At 40.6% G+C, this 25,522-nt stretch overlaps 1 protein-coding gene and 1 pseudogene across 6 annotated transcripts in view; one reads left to right on the plus strand and one right to left on the minus strand.

Moving 5' to 3' along the window:
- The window catches only part of PPARA (peroxisome proliferator activated receptor alpha), a 60,518-nt gene that overhangs the window by 20,437 nt on the left and 14,559 nt on the right, over positions 1 to 25,522 (plus strand). For all 6 annotated transcript variants that reach the window (XM_061582460.1, XM_061582457.1, XM_061582459.1 and 3 more), the window contains exons 3-6: positions 11,526 to 11,769; positions 17,823 to 17,983; positions 18,890 to 19,028; positions 21,062 to 21,264. In XM_061582460.1, the coding sequence (XP_061438444.1) occupies positions 11,562 to 11,769; positions 17,823 to 17,983; positions 18,890 to 19,028; positions 21,062 to 21,264 (711 nt within the window). In that variant the 5' untranslated portion in view covers positions 11,526 to 11,561. The remainder of the gene's footprint in view (positions 1 to 11,525; positions 11,770 to 17,822; positions 17,984 to 18,889; positions 19,029 to 21,061; positions 21,265 to 25,522) is intronic.
- LOC133363485 (5S ribosomal RNA) lies at positions 12,183 to 12,291 on the minus strand (annotated as a pseudogene).

Below are 25,522 nucleotides of genomic sequence, written 5' to 3' on the forward strand. Positions count from 1 at the left end.
GGGATGTTGTTGTTGTTATTGGTATGTGGGACAGCCCAATGGGACTATGTGTCACCAGTCCTGAAAACTGCACTGGCTGCCAGTGAGCTACCAAACCAAATTCAAGATGTTCACACACAAAGCCCGAAGTAGCTTGGGACCTAAGTACCATAAGGAGCAACTCCCCATCCCAGGCCCTGCAATTGGTATAGGAGGCCCTGTTGGTGTTACCACCTCTGGCTGCTGCCCAGTTGGTGTTGACTCATGACACAGCCTTCTTGGTGGTGGGATCCCATTTGTGGAATGCTCTCCCTGGTGAGGTGTGTGTGTCCCTGCTGACTTTCAGAAGAAATTTAAAGACATCTCTATTTATCCAGGCATTTGATGGCTGATAGATATTCACTATGGCAACCTTGAAATAATAACTGTGAGGGTATGTGATTGTTTTTGAATGTTTTAGATGGTTTTTATTGTTTTAAATGTTTTGTTTTTAATTGTATTGTTTCAACATTAATGTTTGTTGCCCTGGGTTCCTTTGGGAGGGTGGTGGGATTCAAATTAGATAGATAGATTGATAAAATGAACATACCAAGTATCAAAACATTTGTTTTGCCTACTGGCACTGGTGGTAGAGATGCCAAGTAGTATGGGAAGTCTTTGATGAGGTTTAAAGGGATTTAGGTGTTAGCAGCGGGAGAGTTGTCTCAGATCCCAAGTTATGCTTATTATCAGTGAGGATAATTCTGATTTTCTCTTCAAACCATTAGTTATATATCTATTGATAGCTACTCACTTGGTTATTTCACAAGATTGGAAGGATGCTTTAAATCTCACATTGGACAGTTGGTACCGAAAAGATTAGTTTGTTGCCATGTCAGAAAAATGGACACACCAAATTTGTGTTACGAGGGGCTTGTCAGATCCAGAGGATTTTGCAATGGACTGGTGGAACTTCATGCTGGATGTAATAGACAGCTGCAACACCAATTGCTTCCCTCTTAACTATGAATTCACTAGAAGAAACCCTTTTCCTCAGATGTTGTATTCTTTCCCTTGGTTTTCAGCACTGTTTTCAGTAAGGGGCAATGCGTTCACGTCATCGCTATCACTTAGTTTACGATACTTGCAGGATGAGAATGCTGTTCGACTCTGTATCTCCAGGGAAGATGTTTTGTTCTTAATTCTTTTTTTAAATTTTCCTGTAACTTACAATGAAACCTAATTAAAAATCCCCTTCACTATCTCATGCTACAGCACGTGCCTTTTTCTTTCCTTTACCACAGAAGGTATTTGTTTAATCATGCCCTTTAAATGTGTGGAAGTCAACAAGTCTTGTGCTCCAGAACTATAGTGATATTTTGCAAATTGACAGCATGGCTTTATTGACAAACTCCAGTGAAAAAATATAAATTGACACTAATGCTTACATCTATTGGGACTCCTGATTGTTACATTCTTATAGTTCTTGATAGCACATTAAATGTGAAGAAATATTATTGTGTCACTGTCTACATGGTCACAGCTTAAATCATCATTGATTCTATCTGTGACTGAACTGTCTTGAACACTCAGGCAGTGGAAGTCCTTTCTATGTAGTACATTGTTTCCTCAACTGTGGCTTGCAAAAGTCCGTATTTCCACATAGAGCAATTCTCATCATCACCTGCCCTCTGAAGGTGGGGGTCTTGGGGCAGGACTTCCATTGGGGACCTGAGTGGGCCAGCATGTTCATACTAGAAAGTCCTTTGGATATCTAAGCTGTTTATAGGGGTTTAAAGGTCAAACCCAATAGTATCAAATGTGTCTAGGAAACATAGAGGTTAGCCATTGTAGAAATTTTAAGATCGGGTTGATCATGCTACATATTTTGAAACAATTGAAATTTTGAATAGTTTCAAAGGTAGCTTGACGTAGAACACATTGCTGTTATGCAGGGGTGGGGAACCTTGTGATCCCTCCAAATATTGTTGGACTATAATGCTAATCATTCCTAACTAATCACTATCCTCGCTGAGGCTGAATGGAGTTGAAAACCAACAACATCCCACCCCTGGTTTAATCTGAACTTGATGTTACAACAGCATCAATCACTGAGGCAAGGTCATCTTACTAAGTGAGAGCATAGCTGGAGCACTAACTAAGCTTGTTACTGGTTGTTTTAACTACAGACTCCTTTGGAACATCCGTAGACAAAGATGGTTCCAAAAGCATACCCCACTGCTAATAGGAACCCACTCTTTAAGGGGGAATGCAATCCCATTTATTACATGCTGTACTCCAGGTCTCCAACATCCTGGTTACATAAATTCCACCTCACCAATGGTGCATAGCCTTGTTGCCAGCCTTCTTTGTTAGATGGGGCATTGGGGGGGGAGTGCCAGCCAATCCCGCTCTCACTGGTGGAGAGGTTGTGAGGGCCTGGCCAGGGGAAGAGAAAGGGCAGGGTCCTTCACCGTCACTCCTCCATCCAAAAGGTGTGTTAACTTACATGAATGAAATTTAATCTGTTGAATTGTCTCACTCTTTTTTGAGAGACCCCCAGGAATGCCAGACTCAAAAGCTTGACTTTGCATGTAGCTACAGTACCCTTTCACCTGTGGTCTGTCCCTGTGTTCTCATCCTTCATGATCTGAACTACTTTGGTAATGACAGTGAGCCCCTGAGCTTGGCTTTGATGCTGCATTAGGTATCTCAGTTTTAGGTTCCACCTGAAAAACAAACTTGTCCACACTACAAGTTTAGGGAAGAGCAGACAGAAAATAAATATTATAGGGTGTATTTGTTAACTCCTCATTGAGAGTCCCTCCTAGTTTTATTTCTGGCGTTTAGATTTTCCTTCCTGTTGGACAATCAAGGGAAAACTTTTTAACTGACTGTTATATAAAGGACGAACTAAGCAATTGGAAAGTAATGGTGGAAAGCAATTAGTGGTGGTTTTATTTTTTCCTGATTGCTGGATTGATTTTTCTGTCTAGAAACCCTGAAAAGGCCTCACACTGGGCTACACATATTGGGGAAATCGGAATTAGGCCTGACTTACAGTCTAGGTGTCCAGCCAGCCAACTAGCTAACTGTAGTGTACACAGCAATATTTCTATTCCTCTAGGGCTATGTTCATCCTTTGCCATAAAGTAATCAAGAAAAGGAAAACAAAAATAGCCAATGTGATTGTGAATATAGTGAGTACTTGAAGAGTAAAGGGTAACTTAGGGTAGGTATTTTTTCAGATCACTTTAGGTTATTTGTTTATTTCATCCTTTAGCAATAAGCACATAGTCCTCCTCTACTCAGTATAATAACTGCAGAATAAACAAACACTTACTGCAGGCAAACATACTTTATTGCTGGCTGGGTAGACAGCACAACTGAAACTGAAAAGCAGAGCAAAGGAAAGTCTAAGGGGTGGAGTCTACCTTTAGCTCATACTACAAAGTTCTCATATTTAACATAACTAAGGGTCATGTTACTATACAGGCCTTTTTTTCAGGATCACTAAGTAATTATAGGGTGATTATGATCATGAAAAATCCACCCTCAGTCAGGGAAAGGCTTGAGTGAGCAAACGTTTGGGGACTTCTCCAGATGAGGCTTTTGTTGTGCACTCACCCAGCCTTATTCACTGTATTTTTCAGAGGGTCTGATTTTTAAATTGTTCCTATTGTTGAAACAAGCTATCATTCTTTAAATGGATGTTGTCATTGTCTGTCTTGTCACAAATTAAAAAGAAGACAATTCCCCAAAAAGATCCTAAAGGGGGGCAAAACACTGCTTGGGGGGGTCCCCCTTCCCTCCCCCCAGCTATAGGCCTGATGGTACATCAATCTTATTTGACTAAGATTAGTTTTAACCCATTGCCACCCATCACATTTGTTTAAGCTCCTAAATAACATCCCTATAAACCCCTATAAACAGTCAGGGTGGTCTCTGGCATCTTTAAAAGTATTGCATAAATAGTAAAATTATATGCTTACATTTTGTACTTGGACAAAATTGTGTGGTCATCCCAAATATTGAGTCTGTAACCCTGAATTAGATTACATGTGCTTGATTCTGTTGACTCTAGTTGCTGAGTGCTTGTGAATTCATGGAGCAGAGAAACATCTTGCATTCTTCAATTACTATTATGATTTTAACGATGGTTGGCTAATTAGCCAATGATCCAGATGTATAGACAGACATGATTGACATTTGTCCTTAGCAGTGGTTTCCCGTTTGGACCATACACCGTGTTGCAAAAGGCTCAGGCTGTGAGGGAGGGTTTACTCACATGGGTTAGCTATTGTGAAAATGTAAATAAATGCAGTTGTCTGCATCTTCCAGGGTAGGGAATTGGGTCACATTGGACTGGTCACATTTAATCTTGGTCTACAGCTGCCTATGTAAAGCAAAAAAGTCAAGGGTAACAAACTTAAATAAATATAATAAATCTATATATGCATAACATCAGATATCCAGAATACCATAAAACATGTTACAAAAATTGTTACATAAGAATGGAGTTCTATCTAGTAACATAAAAAGAAGAAAAAGCAGGTTTACACAAATCCAGAAGGATAATAATCAAACAAATTCTATAAGACAACAACTGAGATAAATAAATTAAAAAAATAAACACATCACATAAAAATAGTTACAACATATGAAAAAAATAGCTGTCTGTTACAGGTGTCCAATAGGTAGAAGGCAGAGATAACAGGACATTCACGGTAGTGGTCTCTGAAATGCTATCTATTTCTTCTGCAGTCTGTTTTCATAGTCTTAGTGCATGGATAAAATGACAATGGAAGGATTAGGCACTGGGGAATATTTTTGGACAAGCCAGGCCTGTGCAAAAGGGATGGACTGTACTTGAAAAAGGATGGAATTAGGCTTTTGACACAAAGTCAAAAAGGTGGCAGAGTAGTTTTAAAACTGATTGTTGTGTTGTTCAAAACCACAATAATAGAAGCTCAGCTAGAAAGTATATTGCACATCAGGAAAGGTGCCACCAAGGTCAATAAGAGGCCTGTGTAGTTAACAAGCAGAGTGAAGAAGGCTTTCTTCCAAAAAGACTTCCAAAAAAGTCTTGTCCAAATGAGAACAAAAAGGAACACAAACTTTGGTGAAAGAAATGCAAATAGACAGTAAGGGAGGTAAAAAATCTACAAAATTGAGGAGCTTATTGTTGAAAATATAAAGATTAACAAGACAAGCAACAACAAAAATCTTTGAATGCTTTAGAAGCAATAACTGGCTAAGGAGGTGGTTGGATCTTTGGACAACAAGGGAGTCAAAGGTGTGCTAAAGAAGGAAATGCAGAGAAGCTGAACGAATTCTTTGCATCTGTCTTCACAGAGGAAGATGTAGGGCAGATCCCTGTGCCTGAGCTGACTTTTGCATCTGAGGCAGATGGTGGTGACGAGAGACAAAGTTCTAGGCCTAACAGACAAAATAAAAACTGACAAATCACTGGGTCCCAATACATCCACTGAGAATTCATCATCATCATGGCTTATTTGTATGCCGCCTTTCCATAGAAATCTATGTTCAAGGCAGCTCACAAGATGAAAAAGTTACATAATTCACTGTTACAAAACAAAATTCAAATGGTCAAACAATATGTTAAAGAAACATCTTAAGAAATAGACAACAAATTGAAACAATACTATTATAATACATAATAAGGTTGAACAATAAAATATAAAAACATAATCCCAACAACAGTAAAAATAACTGACAAGCAGAATTAAATTTTGGCCCAAACAGAAGCCCCTAAACATCACCTGACAGTCAAGATCCCCATGCTCCCAGGCCAGGTGGAAAGAGGCCAGCAATCAGGGAGTTATTAAAGAACTCAAATGTGAAATTGCTGTTCTTCTAACTAAACTGTGTAACTTGTCCCTGAGATCAGCCTCCATACGTGAGGACTGGAAAATGGCCAATATAAGCACCATTCAAAGAGGGCGGGTTCTAGGAAAATGTATATTAACTTCACATATACCCCAAAGGAGTCTGAACTGGCAATGTCTGACCAGAAAAGAGACGTTGTGGTCATGGTGAGTAGCTCAACAGACGCATCACCCCAATGTGTGTCAGCTATGTAAAAGGTGAATTCCATGTTAGAGATTGTTAGGGTAGGGAGTGAGAATCAAACTGCCACTATTATAATGTCAGTATACAAATATATGGTGTGGTCACATTTGGAAAACTGTCTACATTTCTGGTTGCCTCACCTAAGAAAGGATATTGGAGAAGGTTCAGAAAAGGGTAAGCAAAATGATCAGGGGTCTGGAACAACGCTTCTTTGAGGGAAGGGTACAGCATGTGGAGCTTATTAGTCTAGAAAGAAGGCAAGTAAAGGGGGGCTTGATAGAAGTGTACAGGATTATTCATGGTGCGCGGAAAGTGAGTAGAGTGAGACTTTCCCCCTTGCATAATACTTGAGTTCTGGCCATACAATAAAGCTGAATATTAAGATTCAGCACAGACAAAAGAAAGTAGTTTTTTACGCAATACATTGTGGAACTATGAAATTTGCTGCCACAAGATGTAGTGGTGGCCACGAACTTGGATGGCTTTATAAGGGATTTAGACAGATTCATAGAGGCTAAAGCTATCAATGGCTCCTAGACATGATAGCTATGTTCTACCTCTGCTGTTGAAAGCAATATGTCTCTGGATACCAGTTGCTGGGTATAAGGAGAGTGCTGCTGCACTCAAATACTGCTTTTCACAAGACTTTTCAAAAGCAAGCCTTTTATTAGTTTCTGTGGCAATGTAGCAGCAGCATCTTAATGGACATCTGGAAGGAACCCTTCCTCTCCACAAAACAAGGACTCCCGAGGCTGTTTTAATGTTGGGGCATTTTGTTTGTATTGCTGTAACATGTTGTCGGTCCCTAAAAGAATGAATCGTTCTTGGCTGAGATACAGTTTTGTTTGCCATTAGGAAAAGCCTTTACCCTGGTGGGCTTTGCTTAGTCTCTCTGTGTAGAAAGTTTGCCCTCAAAAGTTGGACTTTGTTTTGTGTACTTACGGAACTGAGTGGAATTAATCTTTAGCTAGAGCTAAAACTAATATAAGGATTTTTGTTTTTAATTTATCTTTATTACTTTAAAATGTATATCGCATCTAATTTTTAAAAGACATTGAAGGTGGTTGTCTAATCAAAATATTGCACAGTATTGCACAATAGTGAAATGTATCACAAATACGTGTGTAAATGTGATCTATACAATTGTAAATTGTCACATAATTATTAAACTGGCATATTAACCAACTTAAAATCAGCCCTACAGTTATGTATGAACTATGTCTGATAAAAATACAATTAAGAGCTCCAAAGAGCATCCCTTGTAACTCTTTGATCTAAATTAAAAGCACATTAAGGTATTTTTATAGACTAGGACACAGGAAAGGTAATTTGACATCTAGGGACACATGGTATTTTTTATGGGATAATATGTATTCCTTTGTTGCTGTTGTCTTCATTTCTTTTTAAGAGCACTGCTTCTCATGTTGGCCCTCTGAGTATAGCTTTTCCATAGAACCTTTTCTGCAACATACTGCATAGGGGGGAATGACATGTTTTACGGTGTTGCTTTATAGTACAGGGTTTACAAACAATTTAGGATAAGAACGGGTATGCTACTGCACTTTGTAAACTCTCAGTGCAAGGGAATCTTCTTTCTACTATATAGCAATACTATTAAATCCAAAAAGAAGCTGTCAGTGTTGTTAGGATACTCAGTACTGCCCAAGTAATGAAACATCATCAGGTACTGCATGTTACGTTGTCTAGACATCTGTAAAATTATGATTATCGCTCTACACAATAGAGTGTATTACCATTCACAGTAGAATTTCCCAGCTGTGTGTTAGGCCATTTTGGTCCACATTGTTTTCTTTACATTGTTTTCTCTCTGCTCTCATATCCAATGCACATTTTGTTATTCCCAGTTCCATATAAATTGGGGGTATATCAGAATAACTGGACTGTGTCCCGTGATGAATATCCAGGTTTGTTTATCTGCCACCATACTAGATCAAATTTCCCCCTCCCTAGCACTTTAAATTTCTCTTTTGCAAAAGCTGTGCAATTTCAGGAGCCTTCAACAACTGTATTAACATCTTGAGCAGTATCTTGCGCTAGGACATGACTATTCAATTACACCTTTGAATTGAGGCTTTGTACTTCTTATGGCAGATTTAGCCAAATTGCCCATGGGATCAGTGGCTTTTTGACTGTGTTCCTAGGCACTATGGAGCTCTTCAGAAGCTTGTTGGGGGTACACGGTGAGAAGATATGTAATGCTAGACAAGTTTTTTTGAAAGACAGCTTACCCACCTCTGAGGATTATCCCCTACAATACACAGCTACAGAGGGAAGTATTAGGCGTATTCTGGGATATGTACTCAGTTCTTATGGAATGATGCTGAGACCCGCCAGTATTCTCTATGAGCTGAATGTGTAATCTACAATGCTTCCAGGATTCCCTTCAGTGCACAGGAGTTCAGTGGCAGATGTTCAAAGTGACTTTGGCAGGCAAGTCAGCGTGAAATTTTTGGGTTGCTTGAAGTTTGAAAGCCACTCAGATTATTGACTTGGCTGGTAAGAGGGTAAAGTTCCTTCAGGTTGTTTTATTTTATTTCAGGTGCATAAGCTGAAATCTAAGAATGTAATCAGTATCTTGAATATTTATATGATTCTAATGAAGCACAGCAATCAACCTCTCAGGTCATGAGAAGGGCTCCACAATTCAGCCTAAATAAGATTGAAGTAATGTGAAGCACTTCTTAATGCTTGAGTTGTGGAATTTAGGATAAAGACACACTAGTTGCTTGAAAAGCGGTCAGACCGTTTTCTCTGGCTGCGTTCTGAAACATCTCTGCCCATGGCTGGACACATCTTCCTTCTCCACAGCAATGCATTGAGCCAATCACTGTGTCTGCCTGAGACTACAGCAAAGCGTTTTCATTGGACCTACTTGGAGCGGCAACAGGGTTGATGACCAATAAGTTTTGAAGTCTGAGTGAAGCTGACTTCTAGGTAAAACATGCTTGAGCTGCAACATCTGAGGTTCTGGAGTAAAATGGGACAGAGTTTTACTAGCGTGGTGTGCCCCTTTCAGAAAATGGAAGTGGAGACGCACTGAAGCCAGCAGAACCACAAATGTGCATCTACCCTTACGTACTGGATTTCAGCTGAAGTGTCTTGTTTGAGCCTCAGAATTTCATGTTAATATGTAAATGATTGCACTAAACTCCATCTCAGTTTGGGAAGAAAAACATGATTAATTTGGGCATACACTTTGCCATTCAGGTCTTGTGATGAAATTAATAGCTTATAGTTCTGTTTATGCTAGAACTATCTAAAGCAGTGTTTCTCAAGCTGTGTTCTGCAAAACCCTGGGGTTCTGCAGAATAGTTGAAGGTTCCACATATAGTAGCGGACAAGCATGTGCAGTGTGTGATTTCCACTGAGCTGTGGGCAATGTGATTAAATGCACTATTCCAGCAATCCCTTCCCCTTCTTTCCTTCCCTCACTGTGCTCTCCAAGGGTTAAATCAGGAGCGCTGGGCCAGGTGACCAACACTGTCCTTCCCCCCCTTTACTGGGTTAAATGTGCCGTTGAAGCACATTATGTACTTATCATGGGAATCCCTCACCCCCTCTTAGCACCTTCCATTAAGCTTAAGCCTGGCAGCAAGGGTTAAATATTCTGCTCCTCTAATGCTGACAATAGAAAGATAAGAACTCTCCCTGATAACACCTGAGCTTTGAGGATGACAAACAAAACAAAGGCTTCTCCCATCAGATGAGATCAGGAGGTTGACACAGGGTTTCAAAGTCTCAAAACTGCTGCTTTAAAATGTTGCTGCTGTGGCTGGTTCTTCCTTGCTCGTTCTCCCAGTAATCATCTTCTTCCTCCCTCCTTTAAAAATAAAAAGGAAATTCTGTTGCTCTAGTGGTAATTCTTGCACTGAGGGGATGCTGACTTAGCACTACGTTGGATACAAACTAAAAAGTCTCCTGCAGTATAGGAGAGATTTGGGGAGGGGGATAACAATCAAGGGGCTTTCTGTCTCATGAAGACACCTGCCTCTTCTTGCTTCTTTCCCCTTCATCGTCTTCAAACCTCTCTGGTAGCTGTGTTCAGCAGGGATTCCTCCTGCTGCAGGAGACTCTTGGGAGTATCCAAGTTTGAAAATACAACAAGATTTTATTTGATTCCCCTCCTCCCTCTCAACACAATTGGATCCTGAAGTACTTTATGTTGAAGTTGAACTTTAGTTGGATATAGGGATGGGGGGAAATATCCACTAAATCTGACCTGGTGCCGGATTCCAGCTGAATTCAATAGTTTACCATCCTTTCGGACCGGCACCTGTTTCTTGCTGTGGGCTGTAATTGGCATGAGTTTTGCAGCCGCAGTTGCAAATTTTGCAACCGCAGTTGCAAATTGGCAAGAATTTATTTTTTTGAACTTTCTCCCCTGTTTTATATTGAGTTATTTTCGTAATCACAGCTGCTGCATTCGTAACTGTAGTTATGTTGACTGTTTTCCCACCACCAAAAAAACACGTGGGACACTGTGATGATTCATGTAAGCTACCTATAAATTACACAATGTTTTTCCCACTGCCAAAAAAACCACATCAAATACTGTAATCATTTACAAAAGTATCTACGTTGGTAATTATGAAATTTAGCCAGCCAAAAAAATAATAAACCGCAGATCAAATCGCCCAAAAACATGCACAGCAGATCAATCAGCAAGTGCGAGAGTAAGCAGGAACCAAAAAAGGGCAGACTGGGATCAAACTATGGACTATTGGAATGCAAGTGGATCGGAACCATGCAGCGAACCCCATCCCTAGTTGGAGAAGGCAGGTAGAAAGGAATTACGTTAATTTACAGAAATATTGACACATTCATAATGCCCTTCCTCAAGCTTTAAGCAGCCCAAAACATTTATTTTTAGCATTGGAGATCTTGAATAAATCTGTTTATGTGAGGAGCAAAGGGAAGAAGGTGTGTAGTAGTAGAGGCCACTCATTGAAATGTCACCACCCATGTGACAAACCAGTTACACACCTCTCAAAAAGTGCTAATGAGCTTCCTTACCAACAGTGACTACAGATGTATAATGGGTTATTTTTGCTTTGGATATTCCATGGTAAGAGGAAAAATGGATTACATAAAGGAAAGGCAGGATCTGGTGTTTTGATGATGACATTGTATGTCCACTGTGAAAAACGTCTCAGCATGAGCAGCACAGCACTAAGGCTACAATAAGTGGTCATGTGGAAGTGCCCACAATACAGGTACTCGTGTTGTATAATGTGGCTGAAATGAAGGTGGTTCACACCATTGATTCCATGGAATAGTACCTACAGAATGTTAAGTTTGAATTTGGGGAAACACAACTGACTGTGTAGCCTTAGACAAGTCTCTGTCTTGTAGTCTAAGATGCACTCCTGAGTGATTTGTGGGGGAGGGAATAATTCAAATATGATAAATAAATGGCTCATCTTGCCTTGCTGAGATACTTGTTTTGCTTTCAGACGTCTAATGAATGCTAACAGACATACTTCACCAAAATGGTGGACACAGAAAGCCAGCTTTGTCCCCTCAGTCCCTTAAAGGAAGAGGATCTTGATAGTCCTTTATCTGAAGAATTTTTGCAAGATATGGAGTCCATAAAGGAGCTCACACAATCTATAAGTGGGGACAGTTCAGGAGCATTAAGTGTAACAGACCTTCAGTCACTGGGAAATGGAGCTGGATCTGATGGATCAATCATTACAGGTAAAACTTTTATGATCTAGAATGGATCTAATCACCGTTTCTCTTAATGAATGGTTGCAACGATGCTTTATTTTGACTTCCAACACTTAGTACAATTATATATACTTGGTTTCCCATATTGCTGAAACGTGATTTGGGATTGGTGTAAACCAGGGGTTGCCTATGTGACGTCTGCTGGTACCTCCTATGACACCCGTGGAAGGTCTCAGTAAATATCCCCTCAAAAACCCACAATGCACAAGAGACTGCTCTCTTTGCTCAGCTCTCTTTTGCCGTGGCTTTTGTTGTTGTAGTTGTTATATGCCTTCAAGTCAGATAAGACTTGTGGTAACCCTATGAATCTTTTTTAGATATATTCATAGGGTTTTCATGATAAGAGGTATTCAGAGGTAGTTTACCATTGCTTTCCTCTAAGCCTATGGCACCCGGTATTCCCAGGCAGTCTCCCATCCAAGTACTAACCAGGCCTGACCCTGCTTAGCTTGCGAGATCAGGCGTGTTCAGGGTAGTATGGGCGTAGGCTTGCAGTGGCTTAGTCTCTCCTATATTGTGAACACCCACCCCTTAAACATACCCACATTTCATTGGATGTCAGAATTGGACACCTTCCCTCACACTTATTCTGAACAAATGAGAGATACAAAGCATGTCTTCCTGTGAGTGAGTGCAGCGGTGGCTGACATAGCTGCCTTTTTTCAACTGGGGGGGAGGCATGCCAGTACCATTTTGTGGTCCTGTTTCTTTTTCTGCTCTTTTGGATATGGCAGCCACTTTGTTTTATGTCATGTCACCCTCCCCCCAGCAGCCATTTTGTGACTGGCAGCGCCCACAGCACTTTCATAAAATTCCAACTTGCCCAAAAAGATTGATGATCCTGGTGTACAATATGCAAAACTAGTAACAGCCTAGAGGAGTAAAGTGACAGAGTTTGCTAACAAATGCATATGTTATAGATGAAACTGGTTTAGATGCTTCATTTTGTATCTTGTTCAGATGACAGTTAAATGAGGTCACTTGATTTCTCGGATCCCCTTGAAAATAATTTCATGTGCCCTGTATTACGTAGAAAACATATCTGTCAAGAGCTACAACCCATATCTTCAAAACGCTTGGTAGCAATAGCAGCTAGTGGAGCCACATCGCTTACCTGGGTACCCAGTGCAGAGGTTGCTGCCAGTAACCAAGAGGGGCAGGGGGAGGGAGGTTGGCACCATGCAGGCACAGTGGCGGATCCAATCTGATGTGCCCGATGTTGTACCCACACAACACCAACCTCCCAGCCACCTTGCCCCTCAGGGTTACTGACATCGAACTCCACACAGGGAAGCACATTAAGCAATATTGCCCCTCCTCACTTTGGCCTGCCAGCTGATACTGCTTGGTGGTGTTTCGGAATCATTTTCATGTTGGTAACTTTCATTTTGAAATGTATAGCATCAGTGGGACCTACTTTTGCACCCCAAACCATAATACAGAGATGGAGAACCTGTGGCCCTCCAGATGTTTTTGGTCTCCACTTCCCTTCAGCTCTAGCCAGCATGGCCAATGGCCTGGGCTGATGGGAGTCGTAGACCAGCAACATCTGGAGGTCTCCAAGTTTCCCATCCCTGCTCTAGTGGGTCGTGCTAGTGGCAGCACTACCTTTTAAAATTTGTTTTGCATTTCTCTTTAGGCGACAAAGAGGTAGAGAAAACTAGCAAAGGGAGACCAGGTGCAGAGGAGGACTGAGTTCCTTTTTAAGTTATATATACATGTATATATTGGTAAAAGTGGCACTTTGTGAGACAAGCTGTGTGACAAGCTATATCTGCAGCTAGGAGCTCCACCCCTGCACGCTTTGCATGCCAGCCCCTTCCACCAGGTCACCAAGGCATCTTCCCACTCCCCACCCGGTTGCCAAGGGGCTCCCCTCACCCTTCCCTGTCTAGTCTTGCATGCCCCCTTCCTCCCCCCCATGGTCTGGAGGAAAAAGAGGCATCATGGTAGTGAGGGTGAAGCCTCCCATGGAGTGGCTCTGCAGGTCACCCAGGCTGCTGCCCACTGCCCACTCACTCCGCCATTCTCCTCTCTTCTCTCAACCTTGTCTGGCCACCAGCCTCCCCCCCCCCACCTTGAGCCCAGCGTGGCTTGCTCATGCTGGCATTCGCAGCGCCACCTGTCTGTGCTGAAGCAAACTGCAAAGTGATGGTTAGAGGCGTACAAAAATACTGATATAGGAAGAAATAAAAATAATCTTCTACCCAGCTATGTAAATACAGGAGCCCTGCTCCCTGTTACATCTGGTGATATTATTGTCATTGTGATGGTGGTGGTGATTTTATTTCATTTATAAATCACTTCCCAAAAGGCGCTCTGAAGTGATTTACAATATAACAACACATATAAAACAATTGCATATATAAAAACAATTTTAAAATTATAAATAGAAAATAGAATAAATAGAAAAGCAGGATCGGAACCAGGAGAAGGTGCTTCTCGGGAGGAACAAAGAATTTGGACTGAGAAGGATGTAACAGTACAAGACTTCATCACTAAATTTGTGAGTAATGCTCAGATACCGTTGATTATGAATTCAGATACAAGGCAGATATCAGTTGGGATAAAGATTTTACAAGGCTTGTTGAAAGACATATGTCTTTAGCAGGGGCTGAAAAGACAATAGAGTAGGTGCCTGTGTGCCATGTAGACAATTCCAAACAGTAGATGCCACCACACTAAAGGCCTGATAGTGATATCATGTGGAATGGACTTCCTGATTCCTTCTCCTGCAGAGCACAGTGACTGATTATGTAGGGAATGAGGTGATGTTTTAGGTATGCTGGTCCTAAGCTGGATAGGGCTTTGTACTCCAATACCAGCACCTTAAGCATTGCCTGGTAGCTAATTGGCCACCAGTGTGTAATATGATGGTGATATTCTGCCCCAGTGATCAGTCAATTCACTACATTTTACACTAGCTGCAGCTTCTGAGTCATCCTCAAGGGCTGCTCCATAAAACATAGGGTGCTTTTTATTTCCTGTTCATTTGCGCATTAAATTTGAGCTTGCACACGACATAACGGGTAGCTCTGGAATTCTGGTGGAATGTAGTGGAAGTTTAACGCTAATTTCCGCAATAAATGATACCAGAAAAATTCCGATAGCAGGCTGGGAACCCGGAAGATTGCGGGGGTTTTGCACTAGCTGCTGCTGCTCATGTGACAGCCATCCCAGCATGCAGTGCGTTCCTGCCCTTACCAACAGCACTCCCAGCATGCAGCCTTCGCTCAGCCTGTGCTGCTGCTGCTTGTGCTCAACCAGAGCCTCTGCTGCTGCGCTGCCCTGCCTCTCAGCTGATTGCCATCGCAATCGTGCCTCAACGCACCAAAAGAACAGGCCTCAAACCAAAGGTAGATGAAGACCTGCTCATCCGGTGTCATGAGGCCGAATGAAGGGAGGGGGAAAACTCTGCTCTGTGTGTGAAAGACTGTTGCGCAAAATGCCGGTATAACAGATACTGCAGTGTGAAAGGGATTTTTGACAAAGCACTACCTTTTTAATCCGTTAAACTAGCGCTATTAGCCCCATGTGTGAAAGCAGCCTAAATCTATCCTGAAGCTTATCAGCGCATGGATGACAGTGATCAGACTATTTTGAACCAGAAATGGCTGTAGCTGTCTTACCAACGAAAGCACTCCTAGCCTCCAAGGTCAACTAGGCCTCTAGCGACAGGGATGGATCCAGAAGCATTTTCATACAACATACCCCAAAAAAGCGCCTCCCCATAACAGCCATAGGAAGCTTTGGCAGCACACTAACAATAGAACAGAATGAGTTTAGTCCATCAAAGGCTTGGGGGAAAAGGTAAGTCTTTACCTGGCACCAAAAAGATGCCAGCAAAGGTGGAGAGGGCATTTCACAGACAGAGATTCATAACTGAAAAGGCCCTCTTGTTGCCACCCTCCGAGCCTCCCTCAGAGGAAGGACCTAGAGGAGGGTCTCAGACAAAAATTTAAGGGTTCAGGTATGTTCATATTGGGTGAGGCGTTCCAGAATATATTGGGGTCCTGAGTCATAAATAGCTTTACAGGTCAAAACTAGCACTTTGAATTGGGTTTGGAAGCAAAGAGGCAGCCAGTGTAGCTGAAACAGAATTGGTGTTGTATGAACTGTTTACTTTGAACCTGTCAAAAGTTGGACAGCTGCATTCTGTGCTAATTGAAGCTTCTGAACTGTTTTCAAAGGCAGCCCCACATCAAGTGCATTGCAATAGTCTAGTCTTAAGGTTACCAGAGCACTGTAACCAGATTATCTCTGTCTAGATAGGATCATGGTTAGGCCACCAACCTAAGCTGGTAGAAGTCATTCCACACCACCAAGGCCACCTCTGCCTCAAGTGACAGTAACAGATTCAGAAATTGCAAACTGTCAACTTGCTCCCTCTGAGAGAGTGCTACCCCATCTAGCATACCACTCAGCTGGACAAAGACCTACAGCATCTCAGTCTTGTCTGGATTAAATTTCAATTTATTGGCCCTCATTCGATCCATTATCACAACCAAGCACTGATTCAGCACATCTGATGAAAAGGAGAAATAGATCTGTGTGTCATCAGCATACTGATGACAACACCCACCAAAACTCTGTATGACCCCATTCAGCGGTTTCATGTAGATATTTGACAACATGGGGGACAGAACATTCCTCTATGGGACCCCATACTGGAGAACCCATGGAGCCAAGCAGTACTTCCCAAGAACCACCTTCTGGAGCTGGCCATATGAGTCAAACCTTCACAGTGTGGTGGGTGCCCCCAATACCCAGTTGCCCCTGATGGATACCATGGTTGATGGTATTGAAAGCTGCTGAGAGATCAAGGAGAATCAACAGAGTCACGCTCCCCGTCTCTCTTCCAAATATACAGGGCAACCAAAGCAGTTTCCATACAAAAACCATTCCTGAATTCCCCCAAGAGCATCTGGATCTGGTTGGCAACTACTCAGTCAAGAAGAACCTTGCCAAGAAAGTGGACATTTGCCACTGGTCTAAAATTGTCCAGGGAAGGCTTCTTCAGGAATGGTTTTAACATTGCCTCCTTCAGGCAGCTTCTCCTTGAAATGAGGCATTGATTATCTCCCTGGCTCATCCAGCTGTCCTCTTCCTACCAGATTTTAGAAGCTGTGAGGGGCAAGAGTCCAAGACACAAGTGACTACATGAACCCAGCCAAGTACCACGTCCATGTCCTCAGGCCACAGCAAATAAAATTAATCTAATGACATTGGACAAGAAAGCACTCCAGACACCTGACTAGGATCATCAACACCAATGATGGGAGCCTAAATCCTGGTGGATTTTATTCTTAAAATGCTTAGTGGCATGTCACAGTGGGCTGCAGATGGTGTACACCTCCCTAGGGCCAGTATATAATAAGCACTTAGCCACTCTAAATAGTTCTGCTGGAAGACAAACTGAGGCCGCAGTGGAGGCAGAGAAGTAAGTTTTTTCTGCTGCCTTCACCACCACTGAGTAGGCTTGAACATGAGCATGTACCAGTGTTCAAATATTTGCTGGGATTTTCTCTATCTGCAAGCTATCTCCCCTCTCGCATCATTGCTCTCAGCTCTGAGGTATACCACTGAGCCTTCTGAACTCAATTGAGGAAGGATGCTCAGGTGCACTCATGGCAACTGTCCAGGTCATCTCTGTAGTCCACAGATGAACCAGGAAGTCAACAGAAAAGAGAAAAGGCCACTGTAAATCTAAAACGCACCAGGTGGTAATCTGACCATGACACAGGGACTGTTAAATATTCTCCACCTTCTGATCGTTCTCTCCCTGGTCAGCTGAGAAAACCAAATCCAGAGTATGCTCAGCTAAATCTGTTGGACCAATTATATTCACAAGTTTACAAATTACGCTCTTTTGCATTCCTTGGGGTCCCCCAAGTATACAGAAGTCACGGCTTTACTTTGCATTGTCCCATTTTGTTTCCAAACTGGTAGGTTCTCAATCACCTGAGTGTGCTAGTATGGGAAATGATAGTATTTGCTAACATTGCCTCTTTTATTTTCAGACTCTCTCTCACCAGCATCAAGTCCTTCATCTGTGCATTTTGCCAGTGTTCCAGGCAGCAAAGATGAACTGCCGAGTGCAACATTAAATATTGAATGTAGAATATGTGGCGATAAAGCTTCAGGTTACCATTATGGAGTCCACGCTTGTGAAGGTTGTAAGGTATTGTCAACAATATTATCTGTATAATGATATTGCAGAATAGCAAATTAGTTGCTTTAGAGCTGTTGAATTAAAAGTAAAAAATAATTTCTAAAAACCAGCAGTTAAGTCACATTGAGAGGAGCTTTGTAAAGTTAGCAATCCTAACTCCACTTACCTGGGAGTAAGCCCCTTTGAATTCAGTAAGCCTTACTTCTGGGTATGGTTAGGATCACACTGTAAGATTTTATTTATTTTTTTATTTAACAAAATTTAATATTTTTTTAGTCTATTGCTGTTTTAGTTGTTTTGAAAAAAATTAATTGTTTTTAATGCTTTTTTTGATAATTTTAGTGATTTCTGAAAATCTCTTAGAAAACCTCTAAAAAACTATGGTCCTGCTACACAGGAAAACTAAATTTATGTTGTTTTACTGTATACATGTTTATTTGAAAGATGGATGTATTGATGGTTATTGTATTGTTCATGTGAGCTGATGGGGAAGGTGTTTCAGTTTGACTCCTTTTTTTCTTTATTTTTCTTTTTTATATATATATAATTTGGAATAAAAAATAATGGTGGAAACAATTAAATACCTGAAAAATCTGGATTGTCTGTTCCTGTTAGCTGTAGGTGGATGTGTTCATCAGAGCAAGAGTCTTTCACATTGTAGTATTATGCTTACATTTAATTGGTACATACAATTGGTCTATTACTCTAACATCTACAAATAGCTGCATAGGCAATAAAAGAAACTAAAACCTATAGCGTAATCCTAGGCATTTTTTACTTGGAAATAAGTTCTATTGTCTTCAGAGCGTTTTCTCCTAAAAACTAGGTTTAGGATTGCAGCCTTATCTTTGCAGTTCACATTTTAAAAGCTTTTTATTACATGCTAATATCTTGTTTCCATTAAACCTTCCACAGGGCTTTTTTAGGCGAACAATCAGACTAAAACTTACATATGACAGGTGTGATCGCTACTGCAAAATTCAGAAAAAGAATCGTAATAAATGCCAATACTGTCGTTTTCAAAAGTGCCTTTCGGTTGGAATGTCTCATAATGGTAGGTAAGAGTGACCATAATTTTTGTTTTACCTCAACCATAATCCAGTTGGACAATGATTCACCATGGATAGGGTGCTGTTTTATTCTTCTTTACTGAAAATCTTAATATTCATAAACAATTTTAACAACTGTTGAGAACAGAAAAAGCAAAAAAGAGGTGGGGAGGGGGTGGGAGAAGGGGAGGAAGAAAGGGAAGGGAAGGGCATCCAGGGAGAGGGCAAGAGAAGAGGTGGGCTGCAGCCTCATGTAATCAAATCTTACGTGAGTGCAGGGCTAAAGCAAAAATGGGTTGGATCCAAATATGCCTTTATATATATATGGAAGACATCTTCTGCTCATGCAAATATTGTTCTATATCTCATGCTAGAAAAGTGAAACTACTTGCACAAGCAGGAGCAAGAGAACTACTTGCACAAGCAGGAGGGCATTCTCAGTGGCAGCCCCCACCCTCTGGAACTCCCTCCCACAAGATCTACGGCACGCCTCTTCCCTAAATGTATTTCGTAAAGCCTTAAAGACCTGGCTCTTTCAACAGGCCTTTGGGATTTCCGGGGAGGGTTAACTTCTATGACTGAAATGCCTCTTACCCTGCACTAGTATTGTTGTTGCTGCTGTATTGTTTATATATTGTATTAATGTATTTTATCCCATTGTGTTTTAACTGTTTACATGTACGTCGCCTAGAGTGGCCATCGGCCAGATAGGCGACACATAAATTAAATTTTATTATTATTATTATTTAACTACTGCAGGAGCCTACTTAATGTAACACTGCATGAAATTTTGCACAAGCATTTGTTGAATGCTGTTTTCTTTCTGTTGCCCAATCTTTGAGTCTAACCCATTATTAGAAGAGTTGAATGTCAAAAGACAAAGACATGCAAAATGATGTTTACTGAGGAATTGCAGACATTGGTATGCAGCACAATAGTCTTAACTCTGGCCATGACATAAGGTAGCAAAGGGAAAGAAGCCTCTGATCAGTTTCATGCTTTTCACTCACTGAATGCTACAATTAAAATTCACAGATGATTGAAATCATGGTGTAAAAGTGCTACAACAGGTCACAGGATTTTGCTAGGTTTGAATCTGAAGGTAAACCATTCTCATTAAATGGACATGGAGAAAAGATTGTCAGTTGCCACTGAACATCCAAGCTGCAGGGCTGAGAGACCAGAAAAGGCTGGGAGCAAACCAGTGTCTGAGTTGTTGTTAGGTTCTGCGTCAACCGGCTGGCTATGTATGTGTTGTTGGTCCAGGTAGGGATTTGGTTTAGGGAGGGACAATACTGATGGTTGCTTTATTAGGCTGTAGTCTAGTTTGGTGATGCACAAGTCAAATAAGCCACTTCTAGTTTTAATAATTTAAGAAAGATGTTTCTGATATTTCCACTTATCTGTGGAAGGTGTTTGTGTTGCAGTTTTATACAGTGTCTTGGAACTCACTACATTAACATCCTATTTTTTTGTACTCCATAACGCACACTTGACTCTTCTCCCTGAAGTACTACCATTCTTTTTTCTCCTTAACACCATACAACACTCTGCTCTCTAATGTTACTACTTTTTCTTTCCCTATGCCACAGGTTTCTCTGAAGCCTCATCTTTCTTCCCTTCCCTTTCTTCTGTCTCTGTTTTTGCATTGCTTCTTTCTCCTGCACACCTCCTCTATTTCTCCTCTCTGAGTTTGGCACCAATTTTCTAGCAGTTCATACGAATTAAGGAGTTGTGGGTTAGCTGTTAAGGAAGGCTGGAAAAACTAGGACAGATCTAGCCATTCCCCTGCTTCAGATGGGCTTGAGTAGGCTTTTCCCAGAAAGATGTGTGAAATACCTGCAAACTGGGTATCCTGAACTCCTCATGGGTCACAAATAGGAAGGGGGTCTCACTCATCGTATGGGCATGGTCTAGGCTAGTGCTGCTGGTGCTACGATCCTGATGTGCTTGCACAATGACACTTAAAATCAGGCTCACAATTGGAGAACAAATATATATGTTGTTGTTCCACTTTAAATGCATGTTTTCCCCTCAGCAATTCGATTTGGACGGATGCCAAGGTCAGAGAAGGCAAAGCTGAAAGCTGAAATTCTAACAGGTGATCATTGTGTAGAAAATTCTGAAATCGCAGATCTTAAATCACTTGCCAAGAGAATTTATGAAGCGTATTTGAAAAACTTTAATATGAACAAGGTCAAAGCCAGACTCATACTTGCGGGAAAAACCAGTAACAATCCAGTAAGTATTTACTATAATAGAATTGAATGCACACGCACACACAAACTAAGCAAACGGTGAACTAATGTACATATAAGACAAGATGTGAGAGATGGTAGAAGAGGCATTCTGCCTTCTCTCAGGAGGAAATGCTTCTGTGGTGACATGCATTATTTAAAAAACAAAGGAATGTGTGTTTTCTTCAAAATTTATTTTGTTCAGAAATTTCATCCTATGCACATTTATGTGGACTTAAATGACTAATTATTTAGTTTATTAAAATTTGTATGATCAATCAAAGTTTCTTTTTATCAGGTGACAGACTTATTTATTTTGTATTTATTTATTTTAAGGATTTATACCTTGCCTTCAACAAGTTTCCAGGACAGTTTACATAAAGTTAAAATGACAGTAAAACAAACCAAAGCAGAAAGACAAAAATCATACAATGTAAAACCACAGCATAAAAAAATAATTTAAAAGAATATACGCATAGCTTTGTTCACGTGAGATGAAAGCTTTCCTAGGGACTGGAACTTTGTAACTACTGGCCTTTTGAATTAATGTTGTTCGTCTGTGTATTTAGCCATTTCAATAGAAGTAAGCAGCTGTAAATGGGCTGGATGTAATATGGTATGAAACCTCTGTGACTGCTTTTAAACTTAAGAGAGAAAAAGATGTTTGGAGGTTTAATTATGGATCTCTCTTGTCATGTGTAGTATAGCCAACAGGCGGGTGGGAAGGAAAAGCCACTTACAGCCTATATGCTATATTGGGCCCACCAAGAATTTTCCCATTTACTTTTGGCCTAGCTGTTTTGTGCTGTGGCCATACCAGGCTAGGATGTTTTGGATTGGAGGTGAGAGGAAGAGAGGAAAGGGGAGGGGAAGAAATCTACAGGAGATCTATGAAAATTTATCTGTTTGGTACCCGGAAACAAAATACTTTTGTCTTACAAGTCCAACAGGATTTAGAAGTGCTTATCTTTTGGCTGGATCATGCCCTAAGGATGGTTTTCCCTCCTTCCTCTCTTTTAAGCATGTAAGTGCTTAACTTTGTCCAAAATTAAATTAACTAAAAACACTAATGTCACAATCCAGCCAAAGTTAAACAACCTTCTTTCCTTTCATTCAAGGATGCCTCAGTTATACTACAGTTACAGCATCTAGTTTAAAATGGTGTGAAATGACACCACTGCTTTACATTATTCTTCTCTACTCTAATTGTATTTACTTCAAAAGAAAAAAGGAAGACCTGCAATTGAAAAGAATTTGGAATTTTTATTTTACCATTTAAAGGTGGCGTGTCTAATGAGTGTCCATTTGAATTAAAGAGGTCTTCCAGTGATTCCCCACCCTCTGTTGTGTTAAAGGTCATATTATTTTTAAATCGCATTAGTAATTTAACTGTGAAACTATTTAGACAATGTATACTGTACATATAAATCAAGTTAGTACAAGAAGACTTCATTAATTGCCTTTTAAACAGTGGTCAGTATCATGTGACTGCTTATTACACACTGGTGAGTTTATTTATTTATTACATTTATGTCCCACCTTTCTTTTCATGATAGAAACCCAAGTCGGTTTACATATGGTTCCCAGGTGGTCTCCCATCCAGGCACTGACTAGACCTGACCCTGCTTAGCTTCAGCAGGGAGCTGGCCTCAGGTGCCTTCAGACCATCGCCTGGGCCCATAAGTACTGCATTCCTACAGTCTGTCTGCCAGGTTACCAAGAAACACGCTTTCTGTGAGCCCAAGAAAGAATTAGCTGTTAAAAAAGAATAATACGAAAATAAAAAGCAATCCCTGGTGGCATATAGTTATCTGGTTTTAAAAGAGTGATTTTCAAAAGCAAGTTGTGATTTTGTCATAGTGGCCAGTTTTTAATGGGAAAAGTAATAAATAAATAAATAAAATCCATAGTGATAATAGTGCCAGTGATGTGGGGTTTTCTAGATTTGGAAACTTTACGACACGGAACTGAAATATTTGATTTGGGAGGACCAATTAACTACACTTACAGTGCAGTTCTGTATATGATTGCTCAGAAGCAAATCCCATTAATTTCATTGGGGCTTCTTTCCAGATAAATGATATAGGACTGCAGTCACATTTAGCAATTCTATACTTGCCTTATGCTGGGTGTGGTGATACATCACTGTTACGCTGGTGAAAGAGCCTTCAAACTCTATGCCCATTCAGCCGGGGAGAGAAAAAATACATGACCAGAAAATACAAGCACATCAGAAAAACAACAAGACAAATATATACACTGCCACATCCCACTGATCAGGAATTGGGCCAGTGACAACACCCACATGCTGCAAATGAGCTTGCACTGATTGAGGCACGCCCTCAGCACATGCCCTGCATTGCAACGTATGCAATAATGGCAAAGCATCCTCCCCCTAGCAAGGTCTCCAGTACTGCCTGTCCATGAACATTCTTCCTACATGCCAGAGCAAGCATGCTAAGAGAATTTTCTGGGCCAAGTACACTGAATGCAGGTTGGGCCCCCTCCCCTCAAAATATGAGCACATTTGCATATAATTTGCATATGTTAATTTCCATGTATAGATGCACATTTAGAAGTAAATCTCACCACAGTAGGGAAGACTGTTACCAGGTCAGGTGACACCTTATCCCTATGTGGATCCCTGTTGTAAATATAAGGAAGGAGTAGGAAACCTTTTTACTCTGAAGGACCATTGATCCACAGAAAAAATAAATTGCGGGGCACACACGAATAAAATCTGACAGATACAATGCCATCAGATGAAGCTTTTTGATAATTAGAAAAGGCTTGACCTGTTGTATTTTTGCCTGCCGCCTTCTCCCTTACCTGTGTTAAAGGTATAAGAGCTCCACTCTCTCACAATGCCAGCCCTAAACTCTGAAAAGAACTCAAGTATCTTATATCAGTTGTTACAGTGGGACTTTCATCAATAGATCTTAGGCTGGGTATATGCTACATACATTTCAATACAAAGCATGATATATTAGATGGGGTGGTGCGAAAGAAATTTAAGATGTACAGCAACTAAACTCAAATGTCTATGCTTGGATACATTCAAGATTAAATTGTTAAAAAGCAAACAGCGTATTCAAAGAACATTAGTTGTGGTTACTTTTATACCTCATAACTGAAGCAATGCCATCAGCACAAGTCAGTCATCCCTTTCTTTTCTTTTTTGATTGAAAAGGATTTGAACTTTTAAAATTAATGTATCATTTTAGATGTTCATACTAGAAGCAGCCTACCCAGGAAAATCTCCCTATTTTTCCTCAAAGGTGGAGAAGCATTTAACCACCTCCTTCCTCCCATTTTGCTGCTGCCCCCAACTATATTTCTCTGGACACATACACACAGGTGTGTACGCATACATGCACACACCCCCCCCAAGAGACTGGCTAACACAGAACTACACTTAGGAACGGGAGAGAAATTTGATTCTGTTCACATCTAAAGGTGAATCTACCTAATTTGCACTTTCTGAAACAATATCCACACTGAACCACAGCCATCCTTCAAAATCCACACTCCTCCAAATTTTGCAGTGCAGTTCTACAGCCAAATAACATGTAAAAAAAATGGATATACTGAGATAAAATGTGTATAAAATGCATATGAAGTATGTATAGTAGTGAAAATAACATAATCATTATTTTAGGGAAAATACTTTTCAAAAATGTATATATTAGGCAAGATTGCATACAAACGTGTATATTAGGAGTAATTCACCTTAAATTTTCATGAGGACTTTTTTTTAAAAAAAAAATGCAAACTAATGCAGAAATGTGGATCGCTGACCTTAAGATTGGAAAATGAGAAATTGAAATAAATTGAAATTGACAGATTTGTTTATTCCTGTCGACTTGGTAGGATTGTCATAACAATACTGATTCTCAGCTATCCCAAACAATATAATAAAAAAATAAAAAATAAAAAATAAAATTTTATTTTTAGGCCGCCTATCTGGCCGAATGAACGGCCACACTGGACTGCTTTGCAGGGCTGATGTCACTGATGTGCTCTCAAACACAGTCCTCTCCCCCTGCAGTAGGGATGTGCTGATGATGGGCTTCATTTGCGTTACCAAGATAACATTAGCAAGTTTAAAAATGTATACTCAGAAAAAATAGTTTTTTCTCTTAAAAACTTAAACTGGAGTTAGAAATAGCATGAATCCCTGTCTTGGCTGCTATATTTTGCTTTTGGTGGGCATGCTACCAGGGTCGCCAACAGGATTTTCTGGTCCCAGTACACCTGATGTG

The sequence above is a fragment of the Rhineura floridana genome, chromosome 8 (genome assembly GCF_030035675.1).
Source record: "Rhineura floridana isolate rRhiFlo1 chromosome 8, rRhiFlo1.hap2, whole genome shotgun sequence".
Lineage (NCBI taxonomy): Eukaryota > Metazoa > Chordata > Lepidosauria > Squamata > Rhineuridae > Rhineura > Rhineura floridana.